We start from the raw sequence: 25,811 nt of genomic DNA on the forward strand, positions 1-25,811 counted from the left end.
AGGATGGCATAGGGACTTGAACCCAGGCACTCTGATAGGGAATACAGGCATCCCAAACTGCATCTTGTCCTCTGTGCCCAATGATGCTTGCAGCCAGAGGGTTTTTTTGTTTGTTTTGTTTTTAAGATTATTTATTTATTTGAAAGACAGAGCTACAGAGAGAGCATGGGAGAGACATTCCATCTTCTGGTCCACTCCCTAGATGATCACAATGACCAAGGCTGGTCCAGGCTAACACCAGGAGCCAAGAGCCTCCATCCAAGTTTCCCACATGGGTGGCAGGAGCCCAATCTCTTAGGCCACCCTCCCCTGCTTTCTTGGCCCATTGGCAGGAAGCTGGATCGGAAGCAGAGCAGCTGAGACATGAACCTGCACCCATATGGGATGCTGGTACTACAGACTCCAGGCTTCACCTACTGTACCACAGTACTGACCCCCAGCCAGAGGTTTTAAAAGGAATGTTCAAGGTCTAGGTCCATCTGTCTTTAAACAGGACAGGTCTGCTGTGGTTTTTGTTTTTTTTTTTTAATAATGATGAAGTTCTGTTAGGACCAAAAATCCAGTGTGAAAAACCACGGCAACCTTGGGCTCTGCTGCCTGGATCCTAACAAACACCTCTTGATGCTATCCTGCCAATAAAGAAGGCTTTTGTTTCCTGTGGATATCCTTGGTTAATTATTTTTAAATAAATAATTACGCAGCCCGTGGTAGGGGAGAAGCCTCCCTGTGACCTATATTTGATCATCAGAGGGCTGGCCCTTTTCTTCCAGCCAAATTAAATAGGCTAAATCCAGAGACTATTTGACTTGAGACGGAATCGATGGTGGGGACTAGCTGGGAGGTGACAACACACCTGACTCCCGGTGTTATCACCACTCTCCCAGGAGCAGAGCATCTTGGGGAGGCAAACAGCTGGTCAGAGGATCCGAACAAGCAGGAGACAAATGTGCGGAGGAGGGCAGGTGGTAGCCAGGCCTCTCCCCAAGGTTGCGTGCAGGGTGAAACATCAGGGATTCTGCCAGAGCAGGGCTCTGTGCAAACTGTTCACTACAGAAAGGAAATTCTAACCATTGCCGAGGGCTGGCCCTCAGTTTTCTAGAATCTGAGTATCTCAGGACACACACTCTGTGGTCCATCCTGTGACAACTCTCCCACCTCCATGCATCCCTGCCTGAAGTTGTCATTTCTTTGTCTTGATGCAAAGGGTCTGTATAGCTATTATATCTATCCTCCAAAGAGCCCCACAGAAGAAGTATTCTCCCCCATTTTATGATGATGAACCAAGGTGAGGGGAGGTGATTGTCCTGTGATTATGCACCTATGAAGAACAAAGTTGGGATTTGAACTCAAGTCTGTCTACTATCAGAGCCCACAGTCTTCCCCTTGTGCTTAGATTGTTAGGAAATTTTTCTGATCTTCCTTCCTCTTTGGCAGTGGTTCTTACTCTGCGTTTGGAGCTCACAGGCTCAAATCTCTTCTTTTACATCACAGCTCTTTGAACAATCAGAAGAGTCCTGCTGGAAGAAACAAGACTTGATTGATTCCAATGGATGAGGAGAGGGTGGTAACCAAGAGACAAAGGAATCACAGGCAGCTGCCGAGGAGGAAGGCCAGGGCAGGGCTATGGATTGGGTAACGTGGAATCCATTCCTTCTGTAACTTCATGGCTGTTGCTCTTGTCTCAAATTATAGTACCCTAGATCAGTAACTGACAGGTTCTGGCACTAACCCACTGCTAGTAGTACCAACCCTACCCAGAACCCCTTGAATCAAAAAGAATGGAGACAACCACCCATAGAAAAAGCCTGTGGACAAGCAGTGAACCACTTTGTGGTCAAACAAGGTGCTCTTGCAGTTTGAACCCTATGTTTGTGTTTGTTTGTTTTCACCCTGGTCCTCTTAAGCCCTGGGATCTATGGGCCTTGAGTCATGTCCCTGGGAAGATCCAGGAGAAGGTGGCTTGGCTTACTGGTAGACTCTAGCTTAGCAACTTAGAAGCTGTTGGTTCAGGCAGATGGCAGGCTCTGAGGAGCGGGCTGCCCTGGAAAGAGGCAAGGTGGGGTGAGGAGCAGAACTCAAGGTTAGTCCTTGAAAAACTGGGCTGAAGGAGAGGTGCGGCCAAAGAGTTATCCCAATTTCCAAGTGATTCTGTGATAAAAGTCTTTGCAGGATTGCATCCTCTTAACTTTTTGTCAATACCTTTCTAAGCTTGAGAATGACACCACCACCAAGTACCCCTGAACTTTTCCTTGGGTGTGTCATGGGCACATCAAGCAGGGTTTGCTTCTGCAAATGGGAGCCAGGGTCTTCCACCTTGACTTTCTTGCCCTTGCCTCATCTCTGCCCAGCACTTTCCTTCTACTGAGAACAGACCTCAGCTTTGGTTGCTGAGCCAGTAGGGAGACTTGGAAAGGAGAGGTCATAAACATGCTGGGTTCTCCCCTACTGCTCCCTCACACACAAAATTGCAGTGGCTCACTGAGTATTCATAGCCCACCCGTGTGCACTGCCCGCCTCACCCTGTGGCTGACAGGCCTTTTCCTGTGTCCAGGAAGTCAACCAAATGAGATCCCACCAAAGGAATGCGAGTTCCAGGGCCAGAGATTCCTGGCTAAAGCCCGCTTGTCTGTCCCCTGTCTTGCTCTGCCTGTATTTCGCCTAGCCTCTTAGGATTCGCCAAAAACATTGAACACTGCCACTGAGAAATGCACCATGGCTGTTACAGCAGTCCCCAGACAAGCACACCTTGTCTTTGTGAAATCAGTCACTTTATACTTTGCAGTCCCACATACCCGTCAGTTGTCGTCGGGAGCATACTCCTGGAAGTCAGCTGGAAGAATAAATCTTGTAACCAGGAAGAAGAGGTCAAGGTCAGCCTCTAAATCCTTAAATTGCATCAAAGCAACAGTTAGTGCATTCTACACATGATTATTGACTATCCTACCAAGTGCCAAGCAGGGCACCCAGGCATGCAGCAGCAAACCAAGTGGAACGGGCTGACACGGTCTGCCCACGTGGAGCTTCCATTCTAGCTAGACCTGATATCAGGTTGTAGTTGTGGTGTCTTCAACCTGGGGGACAGCTGTTCTTGTAGGTCGATTCATCCACCCTGGAAAACACTGGGGGAGCTGAGTCAGCCAGTGTTCCTGGGTCCTGGTGACACTAATGTTCCCTGTTGGGTCTGTGTTGTTGCAGGAGTGCGCTACAGCCAGCAAGGAAACAATGAGGTCACTTCCTCTTCAACAATCAGTCACCATGGCAACAGCGCCATGGTGACCAGCCAGTCGGTTTTACAGCAAGTCTCCCCAGCCAGCCTGGACCCCAGCCACAATCTCCTCTCACCTGATGGTAAAATGGTGAGTACACCTGGGCCATTGCAGCTCTGGCGCTGATAAGATAAGAGGCAAAACAAACACGACTTCTCACAAGGCCTGCCTCAAACAATGAACCATTGTAGCCCCTTTGGGGAAAATAGGGGCCTGCCGGAGTTGGAGCGGAAAGGCCGAGCTGGTGAGCCAGCCTCTGGCGGGTGGAAGAGGTGTTCGGTTTGAACCTAGCCAATAAATCTGACAGAGCCCTGCTCTCATTTTATTGATTGAATGCCTCATAAAGGAGCGAGCTGGGTGGGACAGTATTTGTTTTGGGGCTGCCAATGACATTTGTGTTGATAAAATGTTCATTCAGTCCCCTCTCCAAGGCCTCCAAAGTGAGTTTTTCAACCCAGAGGGCACCTCAGTTTGAGACAAGCCCCCCAGTTCCTCCCTAGCCAGCCCCTTGGTACCAGTGAACACAGTCAGGAGGAACCAGGAGCTAGTGGATGGTGGGAGACGGGGAGAAACTTCTCTGGCTGGAATTCTGGCCAGTGACCATCACAGCCCAGAACGGCAGGTGGAGTGGGAAGGCGCTTTCAGAATGGGACAAACCGACTTTGAAGTGACAGTGCCCTGCGGTCGGATCCCAGCCCGGCACTTAATAGCTGCATGGCCTTGGCCAGGGTACTAAAGTGCCTTAGGTCTCTTTTCCTCCTCTATAAAATGGGGGTAATAACAGTAGGGCTGTTGGGGGAATAAGCGTACTAGCACACGTGAGGTGCTGAGCACTGGGTATGTGCCATAAATGGCTGCATTGTTGTGTTAATATCAGTGCTGGTGTCACTAAATGACATTATCTTGTTCCTAGTCACAACCCAGCCTCCACATGTGCACATAACCCACCCGGGGAGGGAGGGCCAGTTCCAGTGGCCACACAAGCGCAGGGACATGCGTACATGTGAGAGCACAGGAGCATTGTGACACTAGCTCGGGCTGGAGATGGAAAACTTCATTCTTTGGGTCATGCTCTGGGTTTCAGGGGAGGGAGGAGCCGCAGGTTCCCGGCTTCCAGGCTCAAGGTGGAGCTGCACACGTTCCCCTTGAGGTGTCTGACCCAGAGGCTGGAGGGCACAGGGTGGGGGGAGGGGCGGAGGAGAGGGCAGCCGGGAGCAGTTGCCATTTTAGACCTTGACGTGCATGCTGTGTAGGCAACACAGGAACAGTGAGTCACAGGTGACCAAGTGCCTGGCTCCCTGGAGGAAAACAAACGTGTGGTTTCAGAGGAGAGAGCTGACCCGGCCAACTCTGGTTTCAGGGGCCCTGAGCTGCTGCCTCTGGAGTGGTCTCTGCAAGCAGGAATAAAAGGGAAGGGCCGCCTGTGGTCCAGGATTAAGACACCTGCTTCCTCTGCTAGAGTGTGGGCTCGATTCCCACCTCTGACTCCTGACTTAGGCCAAGGCAGACCACCGTGGGAGGTGGCAGTGATGGCTCAGGTGTTTGGGTTTCTGTCATCCACTGGAGGACCTGAATTGAGTTCCTGGTCCCCAGGTTTGTCCTTCAGCCCCTTCATTCTCTCCTTCGTCCCTAATCCCCTGACCTCACCCTCAGCTGGGGTGGGCACTTGGATAATGATCCAGTAAATGGCAGCTTTCTCTGCCTGTCTCTCAAATAAACAAATGATTAAATAACAGAGGGATTATAGAGACACACTTCCCAGGGAGGCATTTTGCTTCCCCTAGTCCTCCCTCCAAACCCTAACCAAGATTCTTCCTCTGGAAAAACAGCCCAGGTCCACTCTAGGTCAGTTTTGTGGTTTCTCCATGGTTCACGTTGAGACCCAAAAGCAGTCAGGCTTTCCCTGGGGAAGGGAGCCCTGTGAAACAGTTTTGGAATCCTCAGCTTTGCTGTCTGCAGGTCCTGGGGGTTCCCCATGGAGCTCTGCCGCTCTTCTGAGAGGCCAGCTGCCTCTCCCAGGCCGTGGGTGCTCCAGACCTAGCCTGAAGCCATGCTTTTTGCTTCCTGTTCTGCTCAGCACTGCCCAGCTTGAGCAGTATATTACTGGATTGATGATTGACCAGGCCAGCACACCTCAACGTTAGCAAACATCTGGAAGCTTGTTTGCTGGGTGCAGCTTTTCACCTGCCTCCAACACCCTGGCTCAGATGTTGTGACACTGTCGCTGGATGCCCAGATGCAAGAGTCTGTTCTCAGTTAATATGTAACACAGCCCCCTGCAGAGCCTGGTCCAACCAGGGAGAGCGGCGTGTGGTCGAAAAAGGACGAGGCAGCAAATGCCCTGTGCCGGGCACTTAGCACTGGTAGGGAGGGGAAATTGCTTTGTTTGGCTGTGAGGTAGGGATGCTGATGCCTGTGTTGTGGTCACTTCTGAGAACTACTTCTGGCTCAGGCATTCCTGGAGTGCCCATCTCACTGCCAACTCTCAGTAGCACACATCCTTGGAAATCTTCCCACAGGAAGTTTTGGAAATGAAGCCAGTCCATTTGAGCTCTCTGATGCACTCTCCCTGCCATGGTTTCCATACCCAAACAGTAAGCATTGATGTAAAAAAATGAAAACAAAATCTGTGGCCCGGTAAGATGGCCTAGCAGCTAAAGTCCTTGCCTTGAACGTGCCAAGATCCCATATAGGTGCCGGTTCTAATCCTGGCAGCCCTACTTCCTATCCAGCTTCCTGCTTGTGGCTTGGGAAAGTAGTTGAGGAAAAGCCTTGGGACCCTGCACCCATGTGGGAGACCCAGAAGCTCCTGACTCCTGGCTTCAGATTGGTTCAGCTCCGGCTATTACGGTCACTTGGGGGAGTGAGTCATCGGATGGAAGATCTTCCTCTCTGTCTCTTCTCCTCTCTGTATATCTGACTTTCCAATTAAAAAATAAATCTTAAACAAAACAAAACAAAAACTAGTTAGGCTGAGGTTGGTGGGGGGGTATTCTGTCTTTCTCTCTCCCTCTCTCCCTCTCTCTTTCTTATTTCTTTGAGAAAAAAAAAAAAACACATATTGGATACTTTCCCAGTATCACACAGTGTCACCTAAAGTCTCCGGACAGAGACTTTGTGGACAGAGAACCCCTCATCTACCGCTGATCACATTTCTTAACTTTTCTCAACTTCCATTTCCTTGTCTGCAAAGTAGGGGCAATGATTCGAAACCTCAAAAGCACATACAGCACTTACTGAGCACAGCGAAGGCACTGCACGTAGCTCGTAGACAGAATTTGGGTGTTTCAAACTATTCCAGCAACTTCCTAGTGCCCACGGACACTGGGAAACCTGCCTTCCTCGCTTACTCAACCTCAAGGGACGGGAAGGACAGTGTCTGCTCTTCAGAGGAGGAGCGCCGGTAGCCATGCCTGCCCTGTTGGTGGCATTCTCTGTTAAAGACAGTCAGTGAGCACACATGACAAGCTCCAAAGCCACACACCTACGTTGTTTTTATCATTGGCTCTGTTTTTCTTCCGATGAAATGGCAGAGATTACCAAAGGACACCATTACCCAAGAGATTCGGGTGGAAGGCTGGTTCCTGCCTTTTTTTTTTTTTTTTTTTTTTTATGGCTCTGACATTTTTGAAAAACAAGTCGGGCAAACAGGCTGGTTCTCTCTTGTTTGATGTGGTTGGAATTCTTTCTAGATCATGTGATCGCTCACTCATTTCTTGATGCTCATTTTAAAAAACACAAACAAACCTGCTTGGTTTTTTTCTTTCTTTCTTTCTTTCAAATTAACCTTGGAGGCTGTGGGGCTGAGGAGAGGGCAGGAGGCAGCGTCCTACCTGGGGACAGGCTTAAAACATCAGAGCTCTGGGCAGTGCCAGATGCGTGCAGGGAAGAGAGGCACTCAGGCAGCTGACGGGTCTTAGCCTAGAAGCACCCCTGAGGGACCCTGCTGCTCTCCCAAAGGTCAGGGCTTGCTTACAAGGCAAGCTGTTTCTTTCTTAATATTTTCCAAGTTACATGGGGCAAGCATGTGATGTGGTGATGAAGTCACCTCTTGAGATGCCCACAGTCCATGTGGGCGGGCCTGGTTTGAGTCCTGACTCCTCTGCTTCCCATCCAACTTCCTGCTAAGGCGCATCCTGAGAGGCATCCCTGGTGGCCTGAGTACTTGGACTCCTTCCACCCATGTGGGAAACCAGGCTGGAGTTCTTAGCTTCTGATTGTTGTGGGTATTTGGGGAGTGAGTCAACAGATGAGAGTAAATACATATTTGGGGGAGAGGGAGCTGGTGCAATGGTGTATCAGGCTAATCCTCCACCTGCTGTGCTGGCATCCCATATAGGAGCTGGGTCATATCCCAGCTTCTCTGCTTCCAGTCCAGATCCTTGCTTATGGACTGAGAAGGTAGTGGAGGATAGCTCAAGTCCTTGGGCCCATGCACCCATGTGGGAGACATGGGAGTAGCTCCTGGCTCCTGACTTCAGATTGGCTCAGCTCTAGCTGTTGAGGCCATTTGTGGGTGAACCAGCAGATGAAAGATCTTTCTGTCTGTAAATCTGGCTTCCCAATAAAAAAAATAAATAAATAAGAATCTCTAAAAAAGTAAATAGTTTTTAAAAATAAAAATAGAATTGTGCATATGGCACATCTGTGAAAAATAATGTGTATATAAAAGACAGCTCCTTTAGAAATTATGATTAGCCAGAAAGCATTAGAAACATTTCTGGTGATGTTGAACTCATAATAGGTACATCTATTGCCATTGTAATTGTTTATTACTATTTTTAAATTTTATTAATTTTTGTTGGAAAAGCAAACATACAGAGAGGAGGAGAAAGAGAAAGATCTGTGCATTGCTTCACTCCCCAAGTGGCTGCAATAGCAGGAGCTGAGCTGATCCAAAGCCAGAAGCCAGGACCCTCTTCCGGGTCTCCCACACGGGTGCAGGGTCCTAAGGCTTTGGGCCGTCCTCGACTGATTTCCCAGGCCACAAGCAGGGAGCTGGATGGGGAGCGAAGCAGCCAGGATACGAACCAGTGCCCATATGGGATCCTGGGTGTGCAATGCTAGTATTTAGCCACTAGGCCATCTCACTGGGCCCTGTTTACTACTACTTTAAAAGTTGTTGCCAGTGCACTCAGACATGTGGACCGATTACTAGCAAGGAGGACATCATGTTCTCCAATGCAAGTCATTTACTTTGGGGAAACAAGAATGAAGTGAAAGAGGAAAAGGCAGTGGGAGGAATAAATTAAAGGATCTATTGGAGTGGCCACATACAAAGTAAATACACAGAAATCAATAGCTTTGCTTCCTAACTATCTTATATGTAATGGTGAAACAAAGTGGGGTGTGTAGGGTTCAAGCCTCATTTAATAGCTTTGTCATTCCATATCAGTTTTTTGACCAACTAAACAGAAAGGGCTGGGGTAAGGCATTTGTCACGGAGTTTGGAGATCTGGAAAAGGTAGAGAAACCCAGTAATGGCCAGTGTCCACATTCTTTAAAAGTGCCTGTGGGGCAGTGGGAGAGATGAGTTCTGTGTAACAGATAGAAACTTGGATTCTCGGTCAGACAGGACAGGCACAGGTTTGGACAGAAGTGTACCATTTGTTACGGAACTTTAGGCAGCATATAGATCTAATTGAGCAAGGACACACGTATGCGTCTCTGCCCTCAGGACAGTGGACGCATCGTCTCCCACCAGGTTTATCTGCAGGGATTTTTACCAATCACACATCTCTAGCACCAACCATCTGGAAGGTAGGAAGCGAACGGAGGCAGAGAGCGAGGCGAGCAAGTGAACGCCTGATTTCCGAAGTGGGCAGATAACTCCAACACCTCCGCTGCCAGTGCCTGTTGGCCGGCCACCTTGAGTTCTGCCAGCTTCCCTAACGTGGTGTCTGTCACAATGGGTGCTCGCTCAGTGTTCCTGAGTCTTTCTCAGGAATGAAGCTGTGGACTAGCTGTGCCGTGCTGAGCAGTTGCTAAGTCTCGTGCTTGTAGGGAGCATTCTGGGTGGCTCTCACTCACTGAACTGCAATTGTTTTCTCTCCGCAGCAGATCTCGGTCTCAGGAGGAGGCCTGCCCCCTGTCAGCACCTTGACAAACATCCACAGCCTCTCCCACCATAACCCCCAGCAGTCTCAGAACCTCATCATGACCCCCCTGTCCGGAGTCATGGCCATTGCACAAAGTAAGTTCCCGGAGCAGTCGCCGGATGTGGGGGCGGGGCGGAGAACTTCAAGCCAGTGGGCCTAACAAGAGGCTCTATGGGAGGGTCCCCCTCAAACTCAACCCCTTGTGGAGGCTTCATTTAACTTCCTTGTTTTTTTTTTTCCCTCTCTTTCTCCTCAACAAGAAAATTATGGAATAGACTTAGAGTTTCAGTTGCTGTTCGCTTGTATGTGTGTCCTGTGTCACTCAATAAGCCTTTAGGCAGCCCAGTTTACTCATTGATAAAATGAATTGTTGTTGGTTTTGATGCTGCTTGGGATCCCCGAGTTCGGATCAGAGTGCTTGGGTTCAAGTCCCAGTTCCACTCCCCCACATTGCAACTTCCTGCTGATGGACACCCTGGGAGACAGCGGATGATGGCTCCAGGTAGCTAGGGCTTGCTGTTTCTCTGGGAAACCAGGATGGAGTTCCTGGCTTCTTTGTCAGCCTGGCCCAGCCCTGGCTGGCTGCAGCCACTGTGGGGAGTGAAAAAGCTGATAAGAAATCTGTCACTCTCCACATCTCTGTGCCTTGCAAATAGCTATTTAAAAAAAATGTTGAGGCAATCAAATGACTGTGAACGCATTCATGTATAAAGCGTTGTCTGCTTTTGTGTTCATTCTTGTCCCTAAATATGCAGTTCTATTTTCCAGAAGGTTCTTTGTGTTGATAAAGACAGAGCAAGATGTGCTGGCTTCCTCCTAAATGGGCGAGATGGTGGTGTAGTGTTGTGCTGGAGACTGCATAAGCAGGGCTGACCTCTCACTGCGGGGGCGTGTACCTGGGAGGGCTGTCGCAGTGATCTGAGCTTTGAAAACCTGAAGGAGAAGTAGGCTGCTTGCATGCATGGTTGCAGCTGGGGAGGCAGGCTAGGACCGCCTGGCTCCATGAAGCTCCTCTGCCCCTGTGCTCCAGCAAGCCCACACTCCATCACAGATGGGCTGTTTCAAGCTGTGGGGAGGCTGAAGCAGGCTGCAGCTGTTACTGTCTCTCTGGGAGTTTCTTTTGTGAATTGATTTTTTGAAAAGATTTTTTTTATTGGAAAGGCACATTTTACAGAGAAGGAGATATATTAGAGAAAGATATTCTGTCTGCTGGTTCATTCCTCAAGTGGCCACAACAGCCAGCGCTGAGCCAATCCAAAGCCAGGAACTTCTTCCAGTTCTTGTGGGTCTCCCACACAGGTGCAGGGTCCCAATGCTTTGGATCATGCTCTACTACTATCCCAGGCCACAAGCAGGGAGCTGGATGGGAACTGGAGCCGCTTGGACACACAGTGGTGCCCATATAGCATCTTGGTGTATATAAGGCAACAAATTAGTCAGTAGGCTATTGCGCCAGGCCATGAATTTATTTTTTTTAAATATCTGTTTATATATTTGAAAGACACAGAAACAGGGAGCAAAAGAGCTTCCCTCTGCAAATGCAGTCCTTAGAAGCCAGGACCCAGGCACTCCATCCAGGCATCCTCCATGGGTGGTGGGAACTTGGTGTCATCCACTGCTTCCCAGGTACATTGACAGGGAGCTGGATCAGAAGCTGAGCAGCTGGGACTCGAACCTGTACTCTGATGGTGGGATGTGGGTGTCCCTCCCAAGCTGCGGCTCAGTCTGGCATGCCAGGACGCCTGTCCCCTCACTGAGTTTTGACGTTGATAAGGGTTCAGTATATTTTCAACCACACTGCGACAGCTTAGGCCAGGTCATTGCTCCTGGAAGGCATTGTGGTGACCCTGGAAAACTGTCCTGAGTCCGCAGGGGAGAGCTCTCTGGAAGGCATGGGAGTCTTCTTACGTTCAGCCTCATGGTCCTCTGAGCCTCCCTTGCATCTTGTGCCCATGCCAACGATGTGTGTTTTCTTCCTTCTGCCATCCCTAAAGCAGCTCCAGTGGAGGTGTCCACTCTGATTGCTTCTGGAAAGAAGGACTTAGGTACCTTCCGAGGACAAGAGAGGGTGAGCCTGCCAGACTCACCAGGGTTTGCCAAAGGAGTGTGCTTGGCGCTCACCATGTCTCTAGATACTTGGAAACTGACACACTCTGCCTGTGGCTTTGCAGAAGGAGAATACAAATGGAGAAGCCTGCAGCAGACTCATAGAATAAAAAATGACTTGAAACGTATTGCCTTTTCCCTGAGCCCTCTGGTATACAGAATATCGTAGCCTTACTCTAGGGCCAGGATTTGCATTGAGATAGGATACCTACCTGAAAAGAACTTGCTTGACTTCTAGAAAAGTCGAGTAAAAAACTCGTGGATATAATACCCCACTTCCTTATTTCTACAACCAACACCATCCACAAATTGCCTAACTTGGCTTTTTGTTTCCCATACCAACCTTTGGCAGACATGCATAGTTCCCCATTCTTTCTTTTTCAGGCATTATCTGATTACAAATTTTCCCTGGGACTGGTCTCTAGTTTTCAGTTTTGTTGCTCCTCATTTCCCCCATCCCGATTTCCCTGCCTTCTCATAATACCCTTAATCTGCTTTAGCCAGGCAAGACCAGAATGTCTACTGACCTTAGAGGGGTCGGGGTAGTGGCTGGGTGGTGTTGCCCGTACAGTGAAGTCGGCAGAGAATGAATGAATAATGAGGCTTGGCTGAAACCCAAGGGTCCTACCTAGGAAAGGTAGGGATAAAGAGGCAGCTATAGGCAGCCTTATTTCAGTAACTCAAAATTTGTTGAGTTCAAGGGCTGCAGAATAAGTGATAGCAAATTATCTGGCAGGGCTGTGTCCATTCTACCTGTTTGCCTGTCAGACTGGATGGCATGTTCCCGAAGCAGGCACCCATACTCCAAAAATGTCGAGGCCAGCAGTCACACACTAGGGGAGCTAGAATGACATCAGGAACCCTCGATCCTGGAACTGAGGCACATCAGGATCACACACTGTGTTGAAAATGAGATTCCTGGGCCCCACCTCTGAAAGTTCTGACTCATTAGTTCTTGGGCGGGGCCCAGGAATGTCTGCTTGTTGCTGATCCCTCCGGATGATTCGGAGGCACAAACTCCAGGCCAGTGCTGTGGGGTAGCAGGTGTACGCTGCAGCCTGTGATCGTGGATCCCATACCAGGGCACTAGTTTGAGTTTGGGCTGCTCTGCATCCAATCCAGCTACCTGCTAATGCACCTGGGAAAGCAGCAGAGGACGGCTTAAGCACTTGGGCTCCTGTCACCCACGTGGGAAACTCAGATGGTATTGCTGGCTCTTGGCTTTGACCGGACCCTATTCCATCCTGTAGTGGCCATTTGGGAATTGAACAACAGATTGAAAATTCCATCTCCTCTTATGCTCTGCTTTTTTCAAGAAATAAAATAAACCTTAAAAAGCAAACGACAAAACAACTATATCTTCAAATGTCATCCGTTCTATACAGGATAATTTGTTCTCCCAGACAGAAATTTCCCAAACAGAGCAGCAGCCGTGCATGGTTCCCAGTAAAAGCAAATTGATGTGACCCCCCTAGGACAGTGAAATGATCAGTAGGAAGCAGGGAAGGGAAACAGGATGTCAAGGGGTTAGAAGATGCCAGCTGACGGAGAAGCTACAGCTTCTCCCAGGTGACTGTGGGCCACTTGGGTTGTTGCAGAGGGCGCTGTCCTGAGGGCAGTCACCCCCAGCCAGCAGGGCTGGCAGCAGAATTCCTCCATTTGTCTGTCCGGTGCTCCTGTCTTGTAGGTGTCTACTCACACCTTGCAGGTGTCTAAAGCTCGGAGTAGGTTGTTGAGTTCTCTGCCTTCTTTGCCAAGGACTTGCCCGGAATCTGGGAATGACTCCTGGCTCCATTTCAGAAAAGCCTTTTCAGGTGTCCCTCTGCATCTGCATAGGTCAGAGACCTTCCCTCGGGTGCTTTTCCACCTCCTCTTTTCCACCCCTCGCCCTGAAACAGGAACAAAAAGAACATACATTGTTCTTGTCCTCACTTCGACCCAAGCTCAGCCATCTTCTTCAAGGACTTACAGAACTGGGCAGGCATCTATAAAGGCCTCAAGGTGGAGACACAACACTACTGGTGGTTAGCCTCCTTCCCTCGGGTCAGATAGCAAGACTGCAACCTCCAAGGGCCAACCTTGAGTATACTACTTCTGCCATCTGAGACCTGGTCCCCTGGATGCTGCTAGATAAGATGCACCCAGTTCAAGGGCGGATGCTTGGTCCAGTGCTAGGATGCTACTCAGGATACCTGTATTCCATGTGGGAGTGCTTGGATTCCAGTCTCTGCTGTGCTCCTGATTCTGCTTCCGGCTAGTACCCTGGAGAGGTGGCAGGTGAAGGATGGCTCAAGTAGTTAGGTCCCAGCCTTCCATGATTGAGCTCCCAGCTCCTGGCTTCAACCTGCTCCACCCTGGCTGCTATAGGTGTTCAGGGATCTGAATTCTCATTCTGCGTGTATGCCTGCCTGCCTCTCTTTATCTTTCTCTCCAATAAACAAAGAGAAGAGAAAACAAAAGTTTCACTTTTTCAAAAAGATGTACCCATTTCACCCACCACTGAATCCTGTGTTTGTCCCCTCTCTGACCCCAACCTCTCCCAGAGTGTTTGTACAGCCTCCCAAGGCTGTGGGGTGGTTTTGCTGTCAATCACTTTGCAGGTCTCTGCACACTCCTGCCCTCTACTGGACAGATGGATGTGGGCCTGGAGTGCTTCAGCTTGGCCCAATAGGGGGCATGGGTGCAGTGGGACATTAGTTAATTTTCCAGGGTTGGGTTCGGGCAGTTACAGGATGACTTTGGGGGACTCACAGGCTTTGGCCAAATTCAAGTTCCCTGTAACATCCAGTAAGCGAATTAGCCTCTCCTCAGTGTGTCTGTCTATAAAGTCACTTCCCTTGGGGTCATGTCCTCAGGGGTCCAGCCCAGTGTGTGGCCCGCAGAACAGGGGACTCAGTGGGTCAGCGTCCCACACGCTCCCTGCACGAAGCTTTGCTGACTTCTCCCTCTCTCCCACAGGCCTCAACTCCTCGCAAGCCCAGAGCGTGCCTGTCATCAATAGCGTGGCCGGCAGCCTGGCGGCCCTGCAGCCCGTGCAGTTCTCCCAGCAGCTGCACAGCCCTCACCAGCAGCCCCTCATGCAGCAGAGCCCTAGCAGCCACATGGCCCAGCAGCCCTTCATGGCCGCTGTGACTCAGCTACAAAACTCACACAGTAAGGACACCAGGCAGGGCAGGGTGGGGGTAGGGCAGGGCAAGGCAGTGGGAGGGGCAGGGGACAGGGCAACCCCAGCTGCTTGTCTCTCTAGTTCCAAATTTCCTCAGAAAAGGGCCGGCTCAGTGCCTGCCCAGAACCAAACCAGCTGGTTTCTCAGGCATGACGCTTCCGTGTCGCTGTGCCTTTCCTGGTCCTCTTCCCTACTTCCTGAAACCCAAGGAAAGGTTTGACGTGGCCAGGAAGCATCTGCCCACCTGAAAAATGGCGGGAGGTAGTCCACACAGGTGGAGCACCTGCCAGTTTCCCATTCCCGCACCCAGGGAAAAGACAACTCCATCACCCATCACACCCTTTCCCAACTGGCCTCTTGAATTCTTTTGAGTCCAAAACTCAACCTCAAAATAAGCTAGTACCAAATAACCAAGGTGGACCTTTCATTTGCATCCTGGTTGCCTGTCTAAATCAAAAGACTTTGGAAAGAAACTCTGCCCTTCAATTTATACACCTAGCACATCTCTAGTCAAGAGCCCTGGGCACGGATGGAAACTGCCACCGATGTGTCACTGGGGCCAGGGCTAACGGGGTGACTGCCCCTGACGTAGGCTGCTCCCTAGTCATAGAGCATAGACCTACGCTAGCTCTGCCTATTTCTTGCTTCCATCCAGAGCCCCAGGCCTTTGATCTTCCAGCCACAGCCCTCTCCCCCAGCCTATGAGCCTGGGGAGGGCTCCTCAGTCTTAGGAACCCTAGGGAAGTGTGTAGGGTGGTGTTAGCACTGGGCCAGCCCGACCTGAATGCTGACCCCAGCCATTAGTAGTGTGTAGCCACTGGCCAGTAACCCACTCTGAGACTAAGATTCTTCAGGTGCGTATGGGGTCCCTTTGAAGGTGAAATAAGAACGGGCATGCACTGCACCCCACAAACAGAAGGAGTGATGATTGTTAGGGATCCCCTGGGCAAGGACGGCCATCTTGCCCTGGCTGCCTCGGCTGCCTCGGCTGGCACTGCAGCTCTGAGGCCTCGTGACTGACTTTACTCTTCGTCTGCATTCCTGGAGCTCAGTCCCTGTGCATGCCACGGAGTTGGTTTCCGAGCTCCATCCTACATTCTGGTTACATTTGTGCAACTTCTGCAATCTGCCACGACCTGCTTTTTCCTGCTACAGCCTGGCAATGTGCTTCCCAATTGTCCCCCGCCCTTCTACCATGCCCAGGCCTGTGTGGAATGGTCAGAAGAGCTGCCAGTCACCTGTGGCCTGTGGGGTATGAAGGCCGTGAAGGCAGAGCCCAGGGGGCCCTGGACCAGGGGGTGCTCATCCTACCTCACATGGGAAGGGTGAGGGGAGGCAGGCTCAAGACCTTTACTCCATTTGTTCCTTGCTGGTGGTCTCTGCATTCTGTGATCACCTAGGCCCTGCCTGACGGCCAAGTGCCCACATACACTTGTCATCTGGTCACAAGAATGGAATTTTCATGAGTCAAGAAGTTTTAGATTTGTGGAGAGGCACTAACAACAGCTGAAAACCAAGTCGTGTGCTCCTCGACTTTCTATCTGAAGCTCATCTCCTCCAATGTCATCTTACTGCAAACTGCATCTGCTCAGAATTATGCAACTAATTGCACCCATAGCTGACCGAGCTTGTCTCTCCATCCACAACTCCTAGCATGAGACCTGATGTTTCTGTGAGGTTCATGTCTGCCTGGAACTTCTTTAGACCTCAAATCTCAAATAAGCCATGGATGTCTACCGGTCACATTTTATTGAGAGTCGGAGGAGCTTAGGTGCTTCCCTAGACTACTGTGTGCTTGTGCTAGGCAAGGCTTTTATTTGCTTGCTGCAGAGTAACTCAAATCCTGCAACAAATATCATCCCATTTTATGGATGAGAAAACAGAGATTTAACCATGTTGTGTAGTCCTTCCAAAGATGACTTTCACCCTACTCTCATCTACCAGGGGGAAAGAGGAGCTATGTTGAGAGGTGGGGACCAGATTGGGGGGTCTTTAGCTGCATGTACACCTATGTATATATGTTGATTTTGTCCTCTCTCTGTCTCTGTAGTGTACGCGCACAAGCAGGAACCCCCCCAGTATTCCCACACCTCCAGGTTTCCATCTGCAATGGTGGTCACAGATACCAGCAGCATCAGTACGCTCACCAATATGTCTTCCAGCAAACAGGTAATGCCAGCAGGCCGGGGCCGGGGCGTGATGACTCCAAGCTATTAATGTGGCAGAGATGTAGCAAACATGTTGTTTTGGGTAATGTCCTCCAGAGTACTTTTAGTTACTTGCTGAAAGGCTCTTTGAGGCCACGGAACCAAGAGGATGGATCACATTATTGCTCCCCCAGCTTCCCCAGGAGGTATATTGAGTGAGCACTGATGTGTGACAGGTTGCTGGAGCCTACATGACCAGGAGCTGTTAGACCCTGGGACTGAGCACTTGCCAGTGGATGACTGTGGATCCCAGCAAAGGGTTTTGCAAGAAGGGCTCAGGGGGCTGAGTTTTATTGTAAGAATGATCCCTTAGGATCCACCAGGTGGTGAGCAGAGGAAGCGAGTAGTGAGTCCGTCCCAGAGCTGGTCCTCGGTGCCCAGGACCCGTGTTGGACCCAGGGCTCTGTCAGCTCCAGGCAGTGACCCAGTCCTTCTGCGCCCTGGGGACTCACAGGGAGCAACCTGGCCTTCCCAGGCTCTGCATTCACTGGGTCTTTTATCAAGAGATTCAGAACCAACTTCCTGGTGCACCGAAAGTGGGGAATCTAGAGGCTTAGTCATCATTGCAGTTGATGAGTAATACCCACCTCCTCATAGAGGATATAAAGCCATAAAGGTAGACGACCAGTCATGAGGCTCCTTGCTGGCTGCAGTGGGACACCGTGAGTTACAAAACAAGACAAGGTGTCTGAGCACGAGTCCCCAGCAACACAATAAGATCTTTTAACAGCTGGGGTCTGCACAACGTGGGAACTGTTTGGCCTTTATCGATTGCTAGATAAGTAGGCAGCAGCCTTGAACTTGCTATCAGAGGCTCTCGGCGGGATTTGGTCTTGTGGATGGTCTGTTTTCCATGTGGACCCTGCCAGCCCCTTCCCCTCCACCACCCAGGGTTTTGAGTAGGATCTTTCACGGGCTTGTTCTGCACTTCCTCCCGGGTCTAAGGCTTGATCGTGACGTTTTCTCAGTGGCCTTGGCCTCCTAGACACTTCATTTCTTCATCTGCAAAATGAGTGTTGTGCCATGTAAGTCTTGTGAGGGTTATCCAGGCCGCATGGATGAGAGGCCCGGCACGGGAACATACGCATGGCCTGGCACACTGGGCTCTGGAGTCGGGGGCAGAGTGAGAGGTGTGTGGGACCTGTTTGGCTCCTCTTCTCTCACCCAGTGGAAGATGAAAGGGCGACCCCCACAACGGCCCTGGCCTCCGCCTCCCATGTGAGTTCCCACTCTTTGTAGTGAGCAGGGAAAACATTTATCTGTGCTCACCAATCTCCATCCAGGGGGCAGCCAGGCGCAGCGGCCCTTGCTTGGGAATACTGCCGTCTCTGAAAGGTTTATCAATTCATCTGCCGCTCAGTCAGCCCCAGACAGCTCCGTGATAAATTATTCCTGTCTTTCCCAAGTGGACTTTGATGCTTGCTTGTTGAAACAAGTCCTCTGGATTCAGGAAATGGTTTCTTAATCAGCATACTTGAAGATGCTCCCCAAACCGCCACACCGCCCCCAGCTGGCTCCTCCCCTCCAGTGCGCAGCCCATCTGGGAGCTGAGGAACCGGGCCCTAGAACCACTAGCAGGGCTCCGATGTTGCAGGGATCTGGCAATAGACACCTCTCTATGATGTGGAGGATTATGATTGCTTAGGAGGGATTAAAGAAAACAACTCATATAACACTTCGCCGCTCATGCTTCTTGTGAGCGTTATCACATCATTTTTATTGCTACCTTCAAAGTACAAAAAAATAAACGGAAAACCCAGCGATAGAGTTTGACCTGTCCAAGGTCACACAGGTGATAAATCGGAGACCTAGACCTCCTGACTTTGGCCTTTGGCTCCAGATTGTCTCACTTAAATAACACCTGCCGGCGGCTAGAACCCATCTCTGAAATTCCCCTGGTGTCCACAGCTGCTCTCATTGCCACAGTGAGGGACAAGAGTGAACGTTAGGCCCACGCCCCGTACTCTGAGCAGGCTGCTTCTGAGACGACCGGAAATGAAAAGGTTACCAGGGCTCCTGGCAGCAGAGACTGCCCTCCTGGGGTTACTGAAGGGAGGCCCCAGTGGTGGGTTTTGGCAGTTGTGCTTTTTCTGTGTTGTTGAGTGCTGTTTTCCCCCAAAGGATCACAAGATCAGTGCTAGGCATCAGCGGGCATAGTGGGGGAGAGGAGAGAAGGATTCTTTGCTCAAGTGGGTTGGGGGAACTGCTGCTTTAAACAAAGTGGAACAGTGTTGTGCAAGGCTGCTTAGAATATGAACATGCAAATAGTGCATTGAGGCAGGCCGTCAGCGTGCGCCATGCTGGAGTCAAAGCGCCAGGACAAAACTGTCCCAGAGGCCTTGTTGCGCAGATAGAAAAAGCTGACAGACCTGAGCCCAGCCCAGCTCAGTCTCTCCCCGCTGGGTGACCTTGGGCAGTTGGGTGAGACTCCATTTCTTCATCTATAAGTGGGGAAAATCCCATCTCACAAAATATTTCAAGTGCCCAATGGAGTATCTGCTGCCTCCATCTTCCTTCTGCTGGAGATCCCTTAGGAAATAGCCCCCTCACCTCCCACCTGCTCCTTCGATAGTTAACTCTTGGCTGGGTCTACAGGTGGTCAGGACCCTTCACAAGCACACAGCACACGCCGCCTCCTGGGCCAGTGTGACAGGTTCCTGCTCCCATTCTCCTGCTGACAAACAGGTGCCCTCTTGCCTACTGCCCAAGATTAAAACAAACAGTTCAGGGGCCTCCCGAAGCATTTGAACCTCTTTTTGTCTTTTAGCCCAATGCCTGCGCTGCAGTAGATGTTCAGGATCTAGCAAATAAACGGATGGATGGCCCCAAGGGATGGATTCAGGACTGTGTTTTTAGACTAACTCCCTTTTTCCAGACAGCGCTGCACGTGCTTTTCTGTGTTACCTTTCCTGGCTAACTCTCCCAGTTCATCCTGCAAGGTAGACATGCTTATGCTGACTGAGAGAGAGAGCAGTAAACAGAGACTCAGAGACTGTTGGGGATGGCGGGGAGGTGTGGATCTGGCCAGGTTCACAGAGATGAAAACTTTTAGGCTTGTGCATGCAGATTTTAATCTTTTGAGTCCAAATCCATTAAGCAGCACTCACCTTCCAGTGTCTGTTTTTAGACACAATGAGCCAAGGTTTTACAGGCACAAGGCTGAAGCCAGGACTGGAATTTGTGTGACACCAGCACTTCCTGTTACCCACACAGACGTGCCTCAGGGGCATTGGGAATCAGGCTGGGTAATGGTTGCTGTCAGAAATCCTCCTTCCGCCTCTGTGACCTGTCTCTCTCAGGAGTGGGGCCGGCCTCTGCTCCGCAGCTCTGGGGTGTGAGTGGTTATTGTCAGAGTCAGGTTGTGCCTGAGTTCTTGCTAGCAACACCCTCCTGTCTGGGGAAGAGACCACAAGAGCACCGACTTTGGTTAGAACAAGTGTGGGCAGGCTGCAAGCCGACGCCTGTTTCCACAACTTTCTCTTCACTTCCTAGTTCATGCAGAGGCCAAGAGAGGACACTCCAACACACACACCGACCCCACATCCCAAGGTATTCCACTAGGTCAGAGTACGCAGCCTCCTAACAAATCCCCGGCAACCTCTCCTACACCTGCTCCCCAACTTTCGCTGGGCCATGAGGCAGGATTTGAGGGTCCTGAGCATCAGGCAGGTGTGGGTTCAAGAAAGAGACTATCAATTTATATATTTATTTAAATTCCTGTTGGAAGTCAATCTTATTTTGAATAAGATTTATTTATTTGAAAGAGTTGCAGAGAGAGGGAGAAAGATTTTCCATCAGCTGGTTTACTTCCCAACTGGCTTCAAGGGCCAGGGCTGGGCTAGTTGAGAGTCAGGAGCTTTATCCAGGTCTCCCACATGGGAGCAGGGATCCATATGCTTGGGTCATCGTCCAACACTTCCCCAGGTACATTAGCAGGGAGCTGACTTGGAAGTGGAATAGCCAGGACTTGAACCAGTGCCCACATAGGATGCTGTCCACCCTAGGCAGCTTTACCTGCTATGCTTCCTTGCAGACCTTGACTACCGTTGTCCACCTGTGTAGTGTCAGGAAGATATCCAAGATCAGTCTCATCACCTGCAAAAAAAAAAAACCACAACAAAACAAGAATGCCTCTTCTCTCTCCTCATTGGAGGGACTAGCTGCAGCAGGGCTTTGCTCAGGTTCTAGGCCAGAGGGAACACCCAGGCTGGGAAGCTGGCACCCACTTGCTGGTAGCCCTGGAAGGAGGTTTCTGTTTTGTTTTAAGATTTTATTTATTTGTATTGGAAAGACAGATCAGATTTACAGAGAGAAGGAGAGACAAAGAGAAAGATCTTCCATATGTTGGTTTACTCCCAAAATGACCACAATGGCTGGAGCTGAGCTGATCCAAAGCCAGGAGCCAGGAGCTTCTTTTGGGTCTCCCATGCAGGTTCAGGGTCCCAATGCTTTGTGCTGTCTTCTACTGCTTTTCTAGACTATAAGCAGGGAGCTGGGTGGGAAGTGGAGCAACTAAGACATGAACTGGCATCCATACCTGTTCCCAGTCCTTACAAGGTGAGGATTTAGCCATTGAGCTATGGCTGTGGGCCCTGGAGGTTTTTTAAGGAACAACAAAGAAGATGTGTTTCCTGGTGTTACCCCACCCAGAAGACAGACAGAGGTTGTTTCCTAGGGCATAGCAGCATGGGCTTTCCTAAGTCAACTACACTTCCTTACCTCTAAAATTGGAGATGCCCTTGGTACTTTTCAGGACAAGAGCTACTATTGTCTTCCCTAAGCTCACAGTCACGCAAGTCAGTTCTCTGTACTGGCTGTCCACACCCTCCGCCTTCTCTCTTGAGACCCCTGCTGATGGGTCATAGTCCTCACACTGCCCTGGGCCCATTCCCTGACCCCTCCACGTCACCTGCAGCCGCCTCCTGTCTGTCCTCAACACAGCCGCTCAGTCCCTGCTCTGGACCTTTGGATTGTAGGACACTGCCATTGCCGGTTCGCCCGTGGTGCCATGGGCCTCTGCACATCCCCTGAGCTCGCGCCTCAGCTTCCCAGCCCCAAGCAGTTGCATGGCTCTGGGTCTCCTGCTTGGGTCTCCTCCTACTTGCGCTCACTACTTGAAGAACGTGTGGAAAGGAACCACCTCCAATCCTCTGGCTCTGGATTAAGTACACACACTGATGACTTCAGTCATTCTGACCCCAGGATGGTCCTCTCCACCTAGTGCCCACACACAAGTCCAGTGCGTCTGTGACAGGGACACTTGTGTGCCCAGGACAGGACAACTTCAACATGTTTATGGGAAGTGAGTGTTTTCTCTCAATCCCATTTTCCACAGTGTGAAAATCCCTGGAGGATCTCATGAGCCTTTCAAAGCAGACACAGCTAGGACTGGAGTTCTTCCTTTTGCTCCAGTTCCTCTTCAGGAAGCACTTGTGCCTGCTGTTCACAAGCCTCTCGAGAACATTCTGGATGTTTTACACACTCCGGTGCTGGTAGATCCTGCTGACGGTGGGCCGGTGGTGGGAGAAGGGCAGCTTGGATCCGCAGGCCTGCACTGCCCACTCCTGGCAGACTGTCCTGGGCCAGGCGCAGAGCCCTCCTTGACTCACGTGTTCTTTAATGGTCCTGTACTTGGCCTCCTGCTTCTGCCCTTGCCGCTTCTCATCCCAGCAGCCAGAACCATTTCTTGAAAAGAGAAAGCAAGGATGAGTCTCTCCCAATAGCTCTCCATGTCATCCAACCTGAAGTAGAGCCCGGCCAGAGCTTGTGTAATCGGAACACTGCGGTGTCCCCACTCGCCACCTCCTGCCTGCCAGCCTGTGCCACTGCAACCTCTACCCAGAATGCTCTCTCCTGCACATCTCCACCTGCTTGCTTCAGCACCCCCACCTCCAGAAGGCCTGCCTGGATCACACTCCCTATGTTACACCACTTGGTCAAGTTCACTGACTGCCGGTTTTACTGTGAAACGCGTTCTTTGTGCACGCCTGCACTCTTCCTCATTTGTGCATTGTTCAAAACCCTTGCTAGAAAGCAGCTTCTTCCAGGTGGTTAGGCAGGGTCTTTCTGATATCTGAACCCCGGCCCCACAGTAATGCTATAACTCTCCCCTAGTCAGTGGAAGAATTAAAGAACAATAAATGACATGTGGGCAACCCTCAGTGTGGCTCCTGGCACACAGTAGGACTGCATATCACATGTTGTGGTCAGGGTTACTAAAACTCCTCCAAAGGATGGCTGCATAGTCCCTTAGGGATCCTCAGGGCCAGGCTGGACCCCTGGGGCGGGGGTGCTAGTGCTGGGCCTCTAGCTGCAGGGGACCTCGCTATACCCCTTATCAGATGTTTGTGTTTAGACTCTGAAGGAGGCAAATAGCTCTAGTCCCTTTGACAACATTGAGGGCTCTGCCACCATTTTATTATGTGAGCAAACATGTGATAGCCGGGAAGCCCATCCCTAATGACAGGTCATAGAATCTAGCTGGCGTCTCCTTATCTGCCCTCCTTGTTTGCTCTTCTATTGAAACCCACAAGGTCACAAGCCATTTTCTCTCTCCTCCACCTGAAATCTGAAAATTGGGAAAGGGCTGATAGTGGGAAGCAGAAGAACTGGAGAACGGGGGTAGGCGGAGGGAGGAAGAGGAGGCAAAGGCTATCAGAGGACCCTGACCAGGGCCTTAAGAATGCAGAAGGGTCAGGAAACTGGCCCCTTCTGCGGACATGCAGCTCAGGCGTGCCCTGGAGAGCAGTGTGGCCTGAGGCCCCTGTGCAGCCCCTGGCCAGGACTGTGCCCACCGTCCTCCCAGGCATGTCATGTGCCCACCACCTCCTCTAGCCCATAGCAGCCTCCACTTTATAGGTGGGGAAACTGAGGCTGGGGGGAGCAACTTGAGCAAAAGCAACAGGCTGAATAGCAGGTGCTTGTCTTCAGAGCACCACAGGGACATGGACCGGGAGGCTGCCATGGACTGGTGGGCTCTCTGGCCCCATAAGCTCCTCATTCTGGACTCTGGGACAATTCCCCAGGTTTCTCTGATCCCGATTTACCTCATCTGTAGAATGAACACATTGATACTTTCAAAGCTGGCAGCACTAATTAATGGAACAACAGTGGAGTCGTGGGTCTTTCGTAGTAGTACGAGAGTGTGTGTATGAAGGGAAGAGCCTGAGAGAAGCTACTGAGCTTAAAGTCTCAAAGGAAGAAACAGAGCAGGAAAAAAAAAAAACCCTAAGAAAGTGAGGATGAGGAGGAGCGTGGTGCTGTTCAGAGGAGCTGAGGAGAGGCTCTGGAAGAGGAGGCAGTCCCAGGGAGGTCTAAGAATTGCCCCCGGCCCTCAGGACGGCACGGCCTCAGAGGCTCACAGCCCTCCTTCATGGTTCCGACCGCTGACCAACAACTGAATCCTAAGCAGAAGGTCATGCTCTGACAGGCTCTCTGAGACTCATTTCAGTCTGGGAAGCAGCATTCTGGGGAACTGTGGCACCCCCACTTCCACAGGAAACAGGAGTTCTTAGGCAGCAGCCTTGACAGCTACACTGAGCACCCCATCTTTATCAGTGTCAAAGGCTGTGGGATCCAGCTCCAGGATTAAGCTCAGCGGTCACAACCCTCTCCTGGCTTCAGCTATCTCCTCTCCTCTCTTCCAAAGTGGCCGGGGAAGCCAGTTCCCTGGTGTCCCTAAAGGAAGTAGATGCTCCAGAGTCAACATTGCAAAACCGGGGCCAGCACCAGACCCCTCCCCATCCAGCAGCCTGGGAGAAGCCAGGCGGATACCCTGCAACTCTGCCACCCATGCACAGCTGAGCTCTCTCCCCTCTCTCTCTGCAGTGTCCCCTGCAAGCCTGGTGATGCCCACACACCGCTTACTTTGTGCCCAGCAACAAGGACCCTGGTTTCCACAGTCACCCCCTGGGCAGCTGTCATGGACAAGCCCCGTGACCTGACGAGCACGCGCGAGAGGTCCCCGCTTACCTGACGTCCAGCCAGCGCCTTGGACAACTGCCCTCAGGAGGCGCCGCCCGAAGCCCAGCTTCCCTACTATGCAGTATTGTCCTGATGCCTCTCCCGGGTGCCGAGTGCTCCGGTCTGCCCCGATGCAGGAGCCAGGAGCCACGGAAGAGGATGACAAAGTGGTCATGCCAACCTTGTGATCCTTCAGCGAACAAACTAATGCGAAAACTTGAATCTGTTACTGAAACGAGGGGAGGAGGACGCCCACTGTTGAACTGAGCCAGACACACTGTAAATAGCCACAGACACCCTGTCCTGCCCCCCATCCCAAGTGATCCTGAGATTTCTTTTAAAGAAGTAAATTTGTCCAATGGGTGTAAACTGTAAACTACTGGAATGAAGTGCAATTTCCCTCCTCGTTGCTCCCCTCTGCTCTGTATATAATACTAAAGTGTCTACTAGTTTTCTTTGTAAAGGTCAGAGTTGAAATTTCTAAAGTGATTGACACCCCTCCCACCTCCCTCTTTTCCACCTTCTCCCCTAAATCCCCAGAGAAAGACCCCAAGCAGAAAGTGAAGCCCCCTCGTGCCCTGCCTCAGCCCTGGACCCACATGGGGCAGACTGCCAGCTAATGCCAGTCTCCTTGTGTTAGGGTGGGGCTGAGCATGGTGTAATAGTACTCTCCTTGCTTCCTGTAGGGCTGGAGGCTTAGCCAGTACAACCCCCCAACACACACCCAAGGAACCCCAGTGTGGGCAAACAGGCTGGCTGAGAGCAGAAGAAAAATTTACCGACTCAGAGAGCAGCCCCATTAAAGCAATTTATTTTATCACTACCTTATGTCTTCTATTTCTATGTCTGACACTTGGCCACAATGGCACCAGGAACCCGACAGCCCTGGTCCTCATGGGGTTCTCCACTTATGCCCCTGGGGTCACAGGATGTTATTTTGGGTGTGAAGAAGGCGGTGGCCTTCACTCACTGCTGTGTCTTTGGCATCTTGGTGCCAGTTTTGCTG

At 51.0% G+C, this 25,811-nt stretch overlaps 1 protein-coding gene across 6 annotated transcripts in view; it reads left to right on the top strand.

The window, feature by feature from the left end:
* HNF1B (HNF1 homeobox B) overlaps positions 1-25,308 on the top strand; it is a 55,251-nt gene extending 29,943 nt beyond the window's left edge. For 2 of the 6 annotated variants that reach the window (XM_041000566.1, XM_041000569.1), the window contains exons 5-9: positions 3,196-3,356; positions 9,327-9,459; positions 14,429-14,623; positions 16,687-16,805; positions 24,671-25,308. In XM_041000566.1, coding sequence (XP_040856500.1) covers positions 3,196-3,356; positions 9,327-9,459; positions 14,429-14,623; positions 16,687-16,805; positions 24,671-24,691 — 629 coding nt within the window. In that variant the 3' untranslated portion in view covers positions 24,692-25,308. Of the gene's footprint in view, positions 1-3,195; positions 3,357-9,323; positions 9,460-14,428; positions 14,624-16,686; positions 16,806-24,670 lie in introns of all 6 variants that reach the window. The other 4 variants (XM_041000565.1, XM_041000568.1, XM_041000571.1 and 1 more) reach the window with 3 other exon arrangements.
* The last annotated feature ends 503 nt before the right edge of the window (positions 25,309-25,811 follow it).

Source organism: Ochotona curzoniae, unplaced genomic scaffold, assembly GCF_017591425.1.
Source record: "Ochotona curzoniae isolate NIBS_2020 unplaced genomic scaffold, NIBS_Ocur_1.0 scaffold_2453, whole genome shotgun sequence".
Lineage (NCBI taxonomy): Eukaryota > Metazoa > Chordata > Mammalia > Lagomorpha > Ochotonidae > Ochotona > Ochotona curzoniae.